Source organism: Diachasma alloeum, unplaced genomic scaffold (genome assembly GCF_001412515.2).
Source record: "Diachasma alloeum isolate Michigan unplaced genomic scaffold, Dall2.0 Dall_scaffold_00289, whole genome shotgun sequence".
Taxonomy (NCBI): Eukaryota; Metazoa; Arthropoda; class Insecta; order Hymenoptera; family Braconidae; genus Diachasma; species Diachasma alloeum.
In genome coordinates, this window is record NW_021680428.1 from 1,313,430 (window position 1) to 1,330,299 (window position 16,870).

Consider the following 16,870-nt stretch of genomic DNA (forward strand, 5'->3'; position numbering starts at 1 on the left):
CCCCCCCTTCCCCCCCCCCCTCATTAATTAAACAACTCCAGGTACTCGTAATTAAATAGAAAACCCCCCAATCCGGTATTTCTCGTTAAAAAAATTCCACTCAACGAGATCCAAAAAAAAATAGTTCATCGCAATCCACCGCAGTGATATCTTCATCCATCACTCCACTCCACCGCCCCCCCCCTCTCTCGCCCTCAATTTTCCCTTCACATATTGATCCACTCGTTATCACCCAACTCTAATTCCGCGGTACGAAATTAGAGCTCAAGTGTATGATTCAAGTGGCCGGAAAAAGAATGGGAGACACAATAACGATTTACCAACACGCTAGTCATTCCTCAAAACCTGTTGAGTTTGAGGGGGGGACAGAGGGGGCAACAAGTGTCTGACATTCACCGCGACATTCTCGTCTGTTTCAACTTGATTCGAGACACCGCGAAATATGCAATAACTGCATACCACGAAGTCCTTCTGACACCGTTTCTCTGGTATAACAAATTTTTATCATTTTCCGGGGTTTTTCAGGGGATGTTACTGGGTGGTTTAATTCGGGGGGCTATTGGACTGCTTTACAAATCGACTACAGGATAAAAATACATCTCGACATTGTAAAAATCCAAATTGACTTCTGGTGATGAAAATTTGGTACTCGAAATTAAGACTCCACGATTAAGGATCACGAGGATCAAAATAATGGTCATGAGGGTCAAAATAAGGGTCATGCGGGTCAGAATGAGTCATGAGGGTCAAAATAACGTTTACAAGGGTAAAATGAGGGTTACGAGGGTCAAAATAAAGGTCACGATAAGATCAAGGGGCGTGAGGGTCAAATTAAGGGTCGTGAGGGTCAGATTGAGGCTTACAAGGGTCAGATTAAAGGTCATATCCGTTAGATTAAGGGTCACGAGGGTTAGAATAAGGTCCGCGAAGAGAAGACAAAGGGTCGCAAGGGTCGTGAGGGTCAGATTAAGGGTCGTGAGAATCAGATTGAGGGTCGTGAGGGCTTGATTAAGGGTTACAAGGGCCAGATTAAGGGCCACAAGAGTCAGATTAAGGGTCATATCCGTCAGATTAAGGGTCACAAGAGTCAGATTAAGGGTTATATGGCTCAGATTAAGGGTCACGAGGGGTATAATGAGGTTCATGAGGGTCAGATTAAGGGTCACAAGGATTAAAATAAGGATTATGGGGGTTGGCGAGGCTGAAGAATCAAAAAAAATAATTATTTATTGTCCGTTTACCCCCCAGACGCGATTTTTTGCAATTTTTTATTTAAACAAAATCGGAATTGCCAATTTAAATAATAAAAAAATTGAGGACACTGAATTATCAATAATAAACAATTGTTTTTTACCTCATTTTTAATTTTTATACATCTATTTAATTAATCTTTATCATCTGAGAGATTTCTCTATGACTTGCAACTCATAGAAGTCACCCCTTAATTCAGAAGAGCGGTTAATTCATTTGTTTATGTCAAAACGATTCAAAGAATTCCGGAATAATTTGTATAAGCGTTGACATTAATGACTATTCCGCCGTTATCGAGGTATGGAAATTTCAGGCTATTGTACCTATCAATTCAAATTCAAACGCGGGAGTACAATGCACACGTTCGTCGATCTCCCCATTGAAATTTCAAACCGATTTCCGGGGATGTTCAACTGCAGAAATAATACGTTTAATCTCTTTTCTGTTTGGATCAACAAAATGAAATCAATATCAACTTCCAATTGACTCTGCTCGACTTCATTCTCTTTCGTTACAATGTTTTGAATTTTGTCGATTGAGTGAAAACCTTTTCTATAAAAAAAAAGTTAAAAATCTCTTCGCGTAATTGTCGCACGAGGAATTAATTAAGCAAGTAATTTATTAATTAATTGGTTAATTATTACATTATATTAATCCGATAAAACTTTTTATCTCCGATTTTTATTCTTTGCAATTTTGTTATGCATTCTATCAAAATGAGAGGATAGAAATTGAATTGATGGGTATTCTTTCATTATTTGAAAAAATATATCAATTTTAAAACTTTCCGGAGACATTGAAAAATCGAAATTTTTATTTTCCGGCGAATTGATCATCATCCCAACAAAAAGTATCAATACTGTCCTTATTATTTATCACAAATATCTCTTCATTTGAAAATGAGAAAAACTATTTCCACAATTTGTATACTACAATGGGAGTAGAATCCAATGAATTGAATTTAATCTAACCGCAAAGAAAAATTGGAAAGAAAACAATAAAATAAATTAGTATAATATAATGTGTTAATGAAGCTAATGAATTAATTTCAATTCAAAGATATTTATGGAGTACTTAAACTGGACTTCAGTTGATCTGTATTTTCTGCACTCCAACAACTTGAAAAAATTTCTTCTTCCGTATCTCTTCCTTCCATCTTATTAAAAAAAAATTCCCTCATTTTATCTTCACCCATCATCTTTCATCCATCAAGAACTAAATGTCCAGTTGTCCCATCCGGCCCTAGCACTTCGCAACCCAGCGGACATCACTCCATTCTCCAATCCCCTAACATTTGTCCAGTAAATGTCATTTGGATGACTGTTCCCAGAAGATTGAAATAATTTCCGACCCCGTAACATCGTTACCACCCCATTTCCTTCGCTATCCACCCCAGGAGAACACCTCCAACTTAATTTTTCTCATTCACCCCATCTCCATTTATCAAATTGACATAACAAATTCGCGATGAAGTGGTTCTACTCACATTCATCGTCAGCCCTCAACGATCAGACTGGAATTTGTTGACCCGACGAAATTCTGAAAAGAAAACGTGAGCGTGAGAAAGAGAGAAAGAGAAAGAGAGAGCGAGCGCGAAAGGTCCTGCGTGCTGGGCGAGTAAAGGCGGGCAACTATATTGATCTATCTGTCTCTCACTGGGGGTATATTGGGACCGCGTGCTCTACGACCCAGTGCCACACAGTACACTCACCAATTCTCACGAGCGGAAGTGCCCGTGTAAACATTGTTTCATCAAATACCCTTTTTTACGTCAATTTTGTCCCAACACTTTTGCTGTAAATTCAGTTGTGAAGTGGTAAAACGGTTTTTTTAACAGATTAGTTTTGCGGAATATCGGGAAATCGAAGAGGGATAGGGAAATTTCTGTGAAAGGATTTTTTGGGGTTTTACTTTGGTAGATAAAAAAGATTTTCGTAGGAATTGCTTACTTGAAGATTTTTTAGATAGGCTGGGATTTATTCGTCAATTCCACTTTTGTATCCATTGTTATTTCATTTAATTGTGTTTTTGATTTTTAATTCACTTTCAAGAGTCATTTTATTCGAATACTTTGTGCTTTAAATTCAGTCATGAAGCGGTAAAAGAGGATTTTTTTAACAGATTAGTTTTGCGGAATATCGGGAAATCGAAGAGGGATAGGAAAATTTTTGTGAAGAGATTTTTTGGGGTTTTACTTTGGTAGATAAAAGAGATTTTCGTAGGAATTTATTTTGCTTATTTGAAGATATTTGGGATAGGCTGGGATTTATTCGTTAATTCAGCTTTTGTATCCATTGTTATTTCATTTAATTGTGTTTTTGATTTTTAATTCACTTTCAAGAGTCATTTTATTCGAATACTTTGTGCTTTAAATTCAGTCATGAAGCGGTAAAAGAGGATTTTTTTAACAGATGAGTTTTGCGGAATATCGGGAAATCGAAGAGGGATAGGGAAATTTTTGTGAAGAGATTTTTTGGGGTTTTACTTTGGTAGATAAAAAAGATTTTCGTAGGAATTGCTTACTTGAAGATTTTTTAGATAGGCTGGGATTTATTCGTTAATTCAGCTTTTGTATCCATTGTTATTTCATTTAATTGTGTTTTTGATTTTTTATTCACTTTCAAGAGTCATTTTATAAGAATACTTTGTGCTTTAAATTCAGTCATGAAGCGGTAAGAGGATTTTTTTAACAGATTAGTTTTGCGGAATATCGGGAAATCGAAGAGGGATAGGGAAATTTTTGTGAAGAGATTTTTTGGGGTTTTACTTTGGTAGATAAAAGAGATTTTCGTAGGAATTTATTTTGCTTATTTGAAGATATTTGGTATAGGCTGGGATTTATTCGTTAATTCAGCTTTTGTATCCATTGTTATTTTATTTGATTGTTTTTAATTTTTAGGTTGATTTCAAAATTAATTTTGTTTGAACACTTTGTGCCTCAAGTTGAGGAGTGGTAAAACAAGATGTTTTTTTGTTAAAAGATTTGTTTTTGGGGAAGATCTGGAAGTCTAAGAGGGATAGAAAAAGTTTTGTGAATTTTTTTTGTGCCTCAATCTGGTCTATAAAAAAGAAGTTCATAGGATTTTTTTATTTAAAGATATTTTAGATATACTAGGATTTATTCATCAACTCAACTTTTAAATCCATTGTTGTTTTTTAAAATTATATTTTCAATTTTTACTTTAATTAAAAATTCAGTCGTGAAGTGGTAAAATAGGATGTTTTCTTAACAGATTAATTTTTGGGGAATATCTGAAATTTTAAGAGAAATAAAAAAAATTTTGAGAGGAGATTTTGTGTCTCACTCTGGTCTCTAAAAAACAATTCCATAGGAATTTTATTTTTTACTAATTTAAAGATATTGTCTGAGAGAGCCATTTGCTGGAATTTATTCATGAATTCAACTGTTAATTCCACTTTTTATTCAATTTGCAATTTAATTTCATCATCAAGTTTATCCGAACACTTTTGATCTCTAATTCAGTTGTGAAGTGGTAAAACAGTAACTTAAATATTAAAAAATTCAAGAGAAATGCCAAAATTTTCGTAAAGGAACTTTTTTGCAGATTTTGTAAAAAAATTCTTCAAAAGCATTTCATCATTTCTTAAGAACTTCTGGATATTCACAGGAAAAAACTCATAGTATTATAACATTCATCTATAATTTTAACAATAATTTTTAACAGATAATTTTTCCCTCTACCCAGAACAGAATTTCAAATAAGTTTCACTGAGAATTAAATCATTGAAAAATATTGAAAAAAAACAAGAGAAAAACATTGAAAAAATTCTCTCGTGAATGTCGCCAATTACATAAAAAATCCTCCTAAAAATTTCACAATATCTCATGAACTCTGAAACATAAAAAAATCCAAAATTGACTCGTCCCATTTTAAAACCCCAGCCGCTCTCGATTCCCCAAAAATTCCCGTCCCTTTTGTTGAATCATGACTGAAGTTTTCCGTATCTATATGTACCATTGGCTTCATTATCGCGCGATGCCGGGTAAATTCGAACAATAGAATCGTCTGTGTGTGTTCTCCAAATACTGCAGACAAAACGAAGAGAATGAAAATTTTCACGCGCGGAATTTCACATGCGCGCACGGAGAGAAGCGTTCAGTAAAAATTACGGAACTCACAATTCGCTCACCGATTGCGGAATCGACTCAGAAAATTTATAGTGACGGTATCGTAATTATTCGCAGGAGATTCAGACGAAAATTACGGAACGCTGCGGAAAAATTCCGTGACAGTTCCGTAAAATTTCCTACAATCGCATTTCGCTCCGGAATTACGGAAAAGATACGTAATTTTTACTGAATATTTCTCTCCGTGCGGATATTCCGATGAATCGTTGCGGACTCCGCTGTCCCCTCCTCCCACGCGTCGCATTACGAAACGCTAAAAACATTGCGCTAGGGTTCGGGGAGAGAATTGCGATGAGATGATGATAATCATCACCTGACGATGCCTCGTTGCTGCGGGGCATCGCCGATCTCCGTAATGGACGGCGATGGATCACCGCAGAGTATCGGACTCCACATCCAGGATGGTTCGTAAAATACTGGTTAAAACGTACTCATTAGCGGAGTTACTCCGGATGTGGCTCCTCGGTCTCTTGCGCTCGAGTTAATTTCGCTGAATGGTTCGAGCTCCCGGTACTCTGCACCGAGAGAAAAACGACAACTTCTCAAACAACTCTTACTTGTGCCAAGAAAATATTTTTTTGAAAATTATCAAAAAAGGATTTTTTGTGCCAAACGTGCAGAAAGTGCGCCGGAATGAAAAGTTGTTGTAGTAGTTGAATTTAGTAGTTCGATTTTTCAACGATCACTCACAAAATAGTTATCAAAATGCAATTCAGTAGCGAAGCGGTAAACCGGGTCAAGTCGATTTTGACTTTTGGCCANAATTCAGTAGCGAAGCGGTAAACCGGGTTAAGTCGATTTTGACTTTTGGCCATTTTTTGACAAATATCTCGGAATCTAAGAGAGATAGCAAAATTTTGCTCATCACCTTTTTTATAACCCTCAGTTGGCTCTACAAAAAAGGTCATGACAAAAAATTTTCTATCTCTTTTAGATTCCCAGATATTCGTCAAAAACTGGCCAATAGTCAAAATCGACTTGACCCGGTTTACCGCTTCGCTATTGAATTAGTCATGGCTCAAAAAATTGATAACAATACCCTCTTGATTTTATCAGAATATGATGGGGGTCGGACAGTTTGTTGTTGAGTTACAGCACATTGTTTATGCGATTTGAAAGAGAAAATCGGTTATTTCATGATTACTGGAAGAATCATCAGTAATAGTTATTATGTTGAATACTTATTCATATTGATTCATGGTCCCGACTAACTTCTGACAGAACCTGGGTTAAACTCTGGCTAAATCCTGAATAAACCCTGATTAAATCCCGGCTGTACACTGATGAAACCTTGCTTGAACCTCGATTAAACCCGGACTGAAAATGAATTCGAGTCTCGAGAGGGTCTGAATGTAGAATCATCTGACAAAACGAAATAATACCCAAAATTTTGATGACACTTCACTTGATAGTACTATGACATGAAAGAATAGAAGAAGAGACTAGTGAAATAAGAATAAAAAAAAGAGAACCCATTCGCATTTATAAAAAATGCAACTGTCCACTTGTTTCATAAATTCAGCGTCTGATGACCATTTCCTCCACGCTCATCCCCTCTTTCTCCCCAGGAAATCCGAGAAACAAAACGGCCCTGGCACCCGGCCACAGTCTGATGGACTGGATTCGCCTGGGCTCATCGGGAGTTGATCTCACCGGAGTTGGGGGCGTTAACCAGGCCATAACACTCACAGAACTAGCGAAACACAATCAGAGAAATGACGCCTGGATTGCTATCCGAGGTTTGCATGAATTAGAATGACAGACTCGTGTGGCAACTGCTGACAATCTGCCAAACTTATGAAAACAATGTTTTGTTATTCCAGGCATTGTCTTCAATGTGACGCGGTACATGGACTTTCATCCTGGTGGTGTGCCAGAGTTGATGAAGGGGGTGGGTAAAGATGCGACTAAACTGTTTGAAGACGTAAGTTCGTCACAACAACTGAGGTTTGAAAGTCGCCAAGTGGATTAATCAGAGGGTAAATGTGAACTCTTGTATCCGTAGATCGTTCATTCCAGGTGCACGCGTGGGTTAATTACCAGAGTATTCTGCAGAAGTGTGTGGTGGGAAGGTTAATTAGGGGAAATGGAGTTGAGGGGCCTACCAGTCCTTTTGGAAATGATAAAATTACGAAATTGTCGCCACTTGCTGCTGGAGGTGAGCTACAAAGTCCCTTTTTTCTTGTTTAACCATGTGGTTTCAGGAATTTTCGGCACAAAAGGCACTTGGAGATGATCTCCAGTTTTTTTGGAATTAATTTCATATTCCGAGTTACTAAAGTTGGGAATTGGTAAAGGGAAAGGGGTCAACTTGACCTTTTTGAGAGGCATCTCCATAAAAAAACCTCAATTAAGGATTCCTTTGAAGATTTCACGACAGAATTAACAATTCAGAAACGACGTGGTAGAACGGTTCAAGTCGATTTTGACTATTGGTCAGTTTTCGATGAATATCTCGGGATCTAAGGCAGATAGCAAAATTTTCGTAATAACCTTTTCTGTAGATCTTAATTCGGCCTACAAAAAAGGTTATTACGAAAATTTCGCTATCTCCCTTAGATTCGGAGATATTTCTTAAAAACTCAGCCAAGGGCCAAGTCGACTTGAATCCTTTTACCTTATAGTTTTCAATGAATATCTCGGAATCTAAGCCAGATAGCGAAGTTTTCATAATAACCTTTTCTGTAGATCTTAATCCGCTCTACAAAAAAGGTTATTAGGAAAATTTCGCTATCCCCCTTAGATTCGGAGATATTCCTCGAAAACTCAGCTGAGAGTTGAATTAAGTACATTCGAATCTCTCAATTTCCCCAGCGAAAACATCAGGAACCGACAGAAAGACCTCGACAACCCCTCAAACCCTCCAAAGCGACTGGAAGCAAACGACCAACACAGTGACCTTCGTCTACAAGCCATCGCGAGACCAACAGTCTCCCAACTTCCAACTGACCCGTCAGAGTTCCACCGAATTCACCCTAAAAACTCAATTTTCAAGCGCCTCCATTCGCCACGAGTACGACCTAGACGAGGGGGTCCAGTGGCCGCCCACATGGCGTCGAAATTACGAGTCAATGGAGGTGGAATTCACCTTCACAAAGACAACTGGAAAACTTTGGAACTCGTACGGAACCAGAACAGTCGCTATTGACACGAAAAATGATAGATGTTACAGGGATTGGGAAGTCGTTAGTAACACATCACTGTGTGATTCCGTTAATCTGTTAGTTTTAAGATGTAGCGACTACATGGAAGTAACGCCAGTCGGTAGACATATAGAGGCCAAGATGAGTGTGCTAGGTAACTCTTAGTGTCGTTTTCAGGGACGAGATAATTTCATTGATAAACCTGGCGAATTCCGTAGGAAATTCTATTGAATTTCTGTTTCTGCTTTCAATGTCATTTATACCTCAAGACATTTAAGGTTTGACGGAGTAAGATAGAAGAATTTCCATAGAAAATATCTCAATAAAATAACTTCTCCAAAAAAATCAAGTTCTATTGATTTTTCCTATAGAATATTTTCCATCGACGATTTCCACCAGAAAGTTGAATAGAAATCAACCAGAATATCGCCAGGTTTTTCCGTGAAATTTTTTCGTGCCTGATTTCCCAATAGATTGAAAACATTCTCGCTCACCAAAGCTTCACGAAAACATTAGGTATGGATATCTCAAGGTCTTACACACCGGTACCACCTTCACTCCATCCTGATCACGAGGCACCTGGTTACAAACCAAACAGCCTGTGTCTCATGATAAAACGTTACGACGATGGCGCCCTTACTCCGTCCATAACAGCTCTGCAGCAAGGGCAATGCCTGAGTTTGAGTAATAGCCTGGGTACCTTTGTGGCTGAATCCTTTGACGACTACACCGCCATTCATATGCTTGCCGCAGGCACCGGATTAACACCAATGCTAGGTATTATTCATCGGTCACTATGCCGACGCAATGTGTAAGTGGAGCTCGTTATTGAGAATTGAATCATCATTCAGCATTCAGTGAATGGAGGTAAAAATAATGTGGTAATGATAATTGTTTTCCACAGGAGTTCAATAAATCTCGTTAACTTCAACAGAAATGAGAAGAGTATTTTCTATCGAGAGCAGTTGGACAGAGTTTGCTCTGATAACAGGTGAGGAAAATTTTTTTTTGTCGTTGGGAAGACGACTTGGGCGGAGATAATTCACTTTTGATCTCCCTTCTAGATTAAATGTTGTCCACGTACTCTCGCAGGCCGATGAAAATTGGGGTGGCAGACGTGGAATCGTCTCGGAGGATTTAATTAAAGAAGTTATTGGGGAGTGTAACAAGCAGGCCTGTGTCTTCACGTGCGGACCCAAAGGATTTATGACTGCTGCAAAAACGTGAATTTTTGTTGATTATTTCGATAGTAGACGGGGGAAAGGTTTTTGGGGAATATCTGTGAGCTTTGGAACAATGTTGTCAATATATTTTTTATGATGAAGTAGGCATTTGCTTCCGAATGGAATTTCTATGATGATTTATTTTGAATTTTATGATTCATGCATTGCAGCCAACATTGGCCCAACATTGCCATTCTTTGGTTTTCTCAACTTTATTGGCTTGAGGTTGATTTTTTTTACCTTTTTCAATTTTAATGTTGGGGCAATCTTGGCTGCCAACATTGGCCCAACGTTGGCAGCCGACATTGGCCCAATGTTGACAGCCGACATTGGCCCACCGTTGACATTTTTAACCTTTCTCAAATTTATTAGCCTAATTTTAAAAGTTTTTTACCTTCCTCAACTTCAACGTTGGCCCAATGTTGGCAGCCAACATTAAGCCAACCAACCGTTCTCAACTTTATTGGCCCAATGTTATTTTTTTTACTTTTCTCAACTTTGATCCCCTAGATTTAATTTTTTCAACTTTCTCAATCTCAACGTTGGCCCAATGTTGGCAGCCAGTATTGGCCGAACTTTTTGTACCTTTCTTAAGTTTATTGGCTTACCGTTGAAAAATTTTACCTCTCCTAATTTTATAATTGGGACAATCTTGACAGCCAGCATTGGCCCAACATTGGCTCAACTATAAAATTTTCGAATTTCCTGAACTTTATTGCCCTACCGTTAGAAATTTTACCTTCCTCAAGTTTATTTGCCTAACGTTACAAAATTTCGTCTCTCAATTTGAATGTTGGGCCAATGTTGGCAGCCCGAGGCCAAAAATTGTTTACAAAAAATACGAAATTTCCAATTTGACGAATACAATGCTTCCATTCACAAGCAAAAAGCTTAAAATCTGATGAAGACGAAATTTTTGAAGAGCGAAGAAAGAAGTTTGTCGATCCTGCGGTCTGTAGAGGATAAACAAAGACAAATTTCAGACTCCATTCATGAATGGCCGACGTCTCGACCGATTCAGCTGTTTTATTTAACAAATCTTTAGAACAAGCGTTAAAAAAGAATAGGAAACCTCAAAGGAACCGAAAGCTTTCACCGAAATTGTTCATTAAGATATTCATTAAATTTATGTGGCCACAACGAAATAAACGAAAAATTTCGCCATTTCCTTTCGAAGATATTCACCCACTTCAAGATATTCATAATCAGCCTCATCAGAGAGATGTCGTCAAATCCATTCGTAATTTCATTGATTAATCAGTCTCATTAATTTCCAGGTCATTATTGAAACTAGGCTGGCAACCCTCTCAGATGCACGAATTCGATGGATAGTTTTAGTATCACCGAAAGTACCAATTGGTCCAAGTACAACCCATGTAAGGATTAAACGACTGAAATAATTAGTGATCCTGATCGATGAACGATAGATTAATAAGCTCCCCGCTGGATCGGTCGCACCTGCCTGAAACATATGAAGCTACTTCATCCTTCCAAATGGCCAGAGGAAAAGAAAATAGTGAAAGTAATTCAATTTTTCAATTACGAATTGCTTGATGAACATTTTGCTGTAGAAGAAAGTCAGAAACATTCAGAATTGATGAAACTCTCTTTGCCAATCTCTTTGATGTCTCCGTGATAAGTAGAGTACAAAGAATTTTATTCTCTTTTTGGGCATAATGTGGTCAACTTTAAATTGGAAACATGGTTAAATATTAATGAAAATCATCACGGGTAATGGTTCAACCAAAGGTCATTCATTTATAGATGAAGTTTTAGAAAACAATTGTTGTGATAAAAGAGATTGTCATTCGAATTTAAAACCCAGATTAATGAAGAAAGTTGTACAGATGAATAAAATGTCTTTTTGAGAATTTTAAGTGGACGAAGTGTTGAGATGATGGATAAATGGTAGTGAAATGTACAGATTAATCACATGTAAATAAGGGGGAGGGCTATATTTGTATGTAACTTGCACCTGAGATGAAGGAAAATATGTGTAACTGGAATAAATCGACGATTTCGTTGACACAAATAAATTGTTTGAACTATTCGGAATGATTTGATGGATCGAATCATCTTGAATTTTATGCTTTTATTTATTCCCATTTGTGACCTATCCCGCCGTTTGTATTACAACACGAGACTGTTTTGTATAAAACTGAAATCCCACTGGACTTCAAGGTTACTCTTGACTGATTTTACAATTCTCTGTTATGTCAAGAGGTGATTCTCTCAATTGAGAATTTTAAACTGATTCTCAATTTGATTAATTGATAACTTTAATTGAAAAACATTCTTGAGAAAAATTGTTCAAAGTCGAAAATATTATTTCGGATTTATTTATCAGTTCAAATTCCAGATGGGGGTACCCACGTGCCCCCTGACACGTGTTGGGGGGTCCCTGGAAGGTGAGTTCCTGGAAATTTACTTGAAAATCGTGTACTCTAGATAATTTATTTTGTGCAGCTGCACTTTCCAACCATGGAAGAATAATTTTCCGAGTCCGTGAGAAAAATATTTAAAAGAAAGAAAACAGCTGGTAGTTTCTGGTTTCTAAATTGAGAGAAAACTAAATAAATGTATTTTTCGCCGGACTTCTATTCACTTGTTAATTTATTCTACGAATCCATAAATGATCTTAAATACCTCGAGTTGCTGAAATTGCCAGGATTTGAACTCGGAAGCTTTCGCATGTGAATCGAGTATCGAATTCAGAAAATTCTGACTGAATACATCAGGGGATTAATTCCTCACTGACATCCTCCATTAATAATCCCCTCGCCACATGAACGTCAGCTCACGGAGAACTTTGATAATGCAAACTGCAGCAAGAACTGGAGTCAATTTTCCTGTGACCCGTGTCATTCGAGGTGAATCTATTGATCGATCCCGGACACTTTGTTAAGAACTTCCTTTCCGCAGCGACATGACGCTCTTCCTCATAAAACCAGACAAGCCAGTGTAGCGAATTCCTTCTGGCCATAGCCGACCGACTTCTTACGGATAATTAATCGCCAGACGTCTAACCGTCCGGCACTGGGCAAACCAGTGTCTTCAAGACGTCTTAATTTAAGACGTCAGACATAAAAATGTGTTTTATCGACGGACTTTGTGATGACTGGAATTTTTAATGCCTTAAAATCAGGCGTTTCCTAGATGAACATTTTTGTTATGTCTCTGAAGACAAGTCGACGAATTTAAGACATTTTTTTTTAGAATTTGTTCTCAAGTCAATTTTGTAAAGACATTTTTAAGACATTTTTTTTACGTTTAATTTATCGCTAGACATAAGACGCCAGAATTTTATGGAAAAACCAATGAGAACTGTAAATTTCAGGTCAATTACTCCTTGAACATTACTAGAAATCACATAAATTCCGGTAAATATATTCTCGAATCTCAATTCAGTGGCGAAGCGGTAAAACGGCTCAAGTCGATTTAGGCCTCAGCTGAATTTTCGAGGAATACCTCCGAATCTAAAGAAGATAACGAAATTTTCGTAGTAACCTTTTTTATAGCTCTCAGTTCGCGCTACAAAAAAGGTTATTAGAAAAATTTTGCTATCTCCCTTAGATCTCGAGATATTCATTGAAAACTGGCCAATAGCCAAAATCGACTTAAACCCTTTTTCCACTTTGTTACTGAATTAATTGAAAATTCATTGCATTTCTCATTAAACTTTTTATTGAATTCAAATAGCTCGAGGAATTCTCATGTCAATGCTGTTAAAAAATTTGGAATTTCATTGAATTTTCAGTAAAACCTCAAATTCTATGATTTTTCTCTCCTCTAATTTTTTCTCTCTTATTTTATTTTTATTAAGATAAAAATATCGGGGTAAATTGGTCGTGTATTCAAATTTACACCCGCGAGTCGCTGAAAAATTCAGGAACATGTCTCGCCTGAAGTGAAATGGAATGATAAAGCCCCGGGAGTTACCGGTTCTGGAATCGGATGCCACAAGCATTCTATTCTTGCAAAGGAATTGAATCGATTTGTCGGAGCTGTTGGAGAAAAGGAAAATGAAAGCTAAAATGGAAAATACAATTGATACGTATGAACGTGAGTTCTCACTCCCCCGTCTGACGTCTTCGATCGCTCAACCCTGTGTCTGACCACACATAGGGAGCATTCACTTGACGGGTTTTTCCCTTGATGTTGTGCATTTTTTATTCACTCTTTCCAGCGAGAGGGCTCTTGGTGACTTATCACGTGGCGAATTTTCCGTCGTTAAGCTCGGGTGATGCTGGGTCACGAAGATTCGACGCTCGACGGGTTGTGTCATTAGGATTTTGAGGCACAGTATTAGAAAAAAATTGAAATTTGAGGGACAGTTCATCAGTTATTTTTAGGAGGGTGACATTGTAGTCAATTTAGGGAGAAAAAATCGGGAAATTTCTGGTTTCAGGGGAAATTCAGGGAAAATTATTATTTTTGGGCAGCGGAAGACGGAATTCTGCGATTATTTCAATTTTCAATCAAATTAGAAATATTGAGAGACAAATTACGTTGAATTTTCAATTTATCATCTGAATTTTTAACTTCAATGAATTTTCTTGAAATAGTTGAACGGGAATTCATAATTTTTATCAATAATTTTTTTATTGAATTCAATTTAGGAGGAGAAAATCGGGAAATTTCAAATTTCAAGGGGAATTCGAGAAAAATTATAATTTTTGTTTTTGAAATTCTGCAACTTATTTCGACTTTCAATCAAATTAGAAATATTGAGGACATAAATTGTGTGGAATTTTCAATTTATTATCTGAATTTTTCATTTCCATTCCTTTTTTTGGAAAAAATTGAGAACAAATTTATGGGTTTAATTCATTTTTTTAAAGAAATGTGAATTTTTAACTGCGAAATTCTTAGAAATTTTGGTAGAACTGTGACTTAATAATTTTTTTTTAGAAATGATGGAATTTATTACCAAAAATTGTTAATAATTTAGTTTAATAAATATAGACTAGTTCTGATTTCTTTATTTTTTTACTTTCTCCACTGAATAAGAATATTCTCAACTCGATAATTCAATTTCTCATCCTCCATTGAAGTTCATTAAAATATTTCTCATCAAATTCCATAATAAATCTTAAACTTCATTAAAAAATTCTCTAAATTTACTGAAAAAATATTGCCTTCGACGAAAAAAAATTGATAAATCCGTATTCGAGAAAAAATCTTCTTGATTAAAAAATACTCTGCATCAAACGCTCGCAAGAATTCCCACGTTTAATATGATCTGAATGAAGAACATTCCATGAACACCAATAACATCTCACAACACAACCCTTATCATTTCGGCGAGACGGATAGGTACCAAAAGCTCCCTTATTCCTGCGCGTGAATATAAACGCTCGCTCGATATATCACAAAAGCCGATATAATCCATAAAATTCAGGCATCGGGGTTCGTACGGGGCTCTTTTACGATAGCACCGTGATATTACACAACCAACGTTTTACCATTAATGTATATCACACGTTAATGCCTCCTTGGGTTGTAATCCGCAAATTAATTCCAATATTTACCCCTTCGTGTGCAGGCCAAAGTAGTTAACGTGAAGTGTCAATAAATTCCAAGGGGCAGTGGGCGGATGAACGTGTTGTACTTAGTCGTTGAGATTCTTGTTAACAAGTTACTGCGTAACGCAGAAAAAATTTCGTAGAAAAACGAAGCGAATTCGATAGACAACTCTATTGGATTTCTATTGAACTTTTATTGACAACTAGGGGGCTACGTTACCCCATGACCCTTATTCAGACCCTTGCGACCCTTCATCTGACCCTCGTGGCCCTTATTCTGACACTTATAACCTGTGTGACTATTATTTTGACCCTTGCGAACTGTAGTTACTGACTCTTCATTTCTGACCTTTACAATCCTTAATCTGACCCTTGTTACCCTTATTTAGATCCTTAATGTGACCCTCATTATAACCCTCATAACCCTTATTTTGGCGACCTTTAGTTTCTGACACTTGGTTTTTGACCCCCACGCCCCTTAACCAGACCCTTGCGACCCTTATTTGAACCCTTAATCCGGCCCTTATGGCCCGCATGTTGACCCTTATTCCATCTGCTGTGCCCCTTATTCTGACCCTTAGAATCCTTAATCTGACCCTTGTTACCCTTATTTAGATCCTTAATGTGACCCTCATTATAACCCTCATGACCCTTATTTTGACCCTGGCGACCTTTAGTTTCTGACACTTGGTTTTTGACCCCCACGCCCCTTAACCAGACCCTTGCGACCCTTATTTGAACCCTTAATCCGGCCCTTATGACCCTCATTTGGACCCTTATTCCATCTGCTGTACCCCTTATTCTGACCTTTACAATCCTTAATCCGACCCTTGTTACCCTTATTTAGATCCTTAATGTGACCCTCATTATAACCCTCATGACCCTTATTTTGACCCTGGCAACCTTTAGTTTCTGACACTTGGTTGTTCGCCCCCACGTCCCTCATGACCCTTATTTGAATCCGTTATACGACCCTTGTGAACCTTAATCTGAACCTTGTGACCCTTAATCTGACCTTTATAGCCCTTATTTGAGCTTTAATTTTGATTACCAAATTTTCATCACCGCAAGTCGATTTGGATTTTTATAACAGAGAGATTCTACTATTTTTTAGTTTTTCGTAATTTTTTATTTAATTTTAATTTAATCTCATTTTCAATAAATTTTTACAGAATAATTGAAATGAATCTCATAGTTTCCATTGATTTTTTTCATCAAATTCTAAATTTTCAATGACGAAATTCTAATTATTAAATATTAATTTCTATTCATTGAAACTGATCTCAATAGCGCATTATAAAAAAACGTAATATTTTTTTTTATTCTCATCACCTACATCACTCAACTCTACCTTGGTAATAAACATAATATAATGCGAATTGTTTTCACCATTTGACAAGGGCACCCGCGTGGATAAAGACGCCCGGAGGTATCCGTATACATCAAATGCCGAGGCATCATACGCTGGAGCCCAGCGAGAAGGTGAATTATTTTCCGCGAGACTGTGAATACGGATATTTTTATAGCTTCTCGCGGGACAAGAGGGAGATCTCTATGCACAAAACAAAAACGCGGAGG

The 16,870-nt window shown here is 37.2% G+C and overlaps 2 protein-coding genes across 6 annotated transcripts in view; one reads left to right on the forward strand and one right to left on the reverse strand.

Annotated features, from left to right (window-relative positions):
* The window catches only part of LOC107038958 (cytochrome b5 reductase 4), a 14,466-nt gene extending 2,663 nt beyond the window's left edge, over window positions 1–11,803 (forward strand). For 2 of the 3 annotated variants that reach the window (XM_015258333.2, XM_015258334.2), the window contains exons 3-10: window positions 6,970–7,140; window positions 7,225–7,325; window positions 7,421–7,559; window positions 8,216–8,698; window positions 9,061–9,355; window positions 9,449–9,535; window positions 9,609–9,767; window positions 11,045–11,803. In XM_015258333.2, coding sequence (XP_015113819.1) covers window positions 6,970–7,140; window positions 7,225–7,325; window positions 7,421–7,559; window positions 8,216–8,698; window positions 9,061–9,355; window positions 9,449–9,535; window positions 9,609–9,767; window positions 11,045–11,099 — 1,490 coding nt within the window. In that variant the 3' untranslated portion in view covers window positions 11,100–11,803. Of the gene's footprint in view, window positions 1–2,944; window positions 3,068–5,672; window positions 5,806–6,969; window positions 7,141–7,224; window positions 7,326–7,420; window positions 7,560–8,215; window positions 8,699–9,060; window positions 9,356–9,448; window positions 9,536–9,608; window positions 9,768–11,044 lie in introns of those variants that run through there. The other variant, XM_015258335.1, reaches the window with a different exon arrangement.
* LOC107038960 (fatty-acid amide hydrolase 2) overlaps window positions 1–16,870 on the reverse strand; it is a 135,673-nt gene that overhangs the window by 12,362 nt on the left and 106,441 nt on the right. The window lies entirely within an intron of this gene.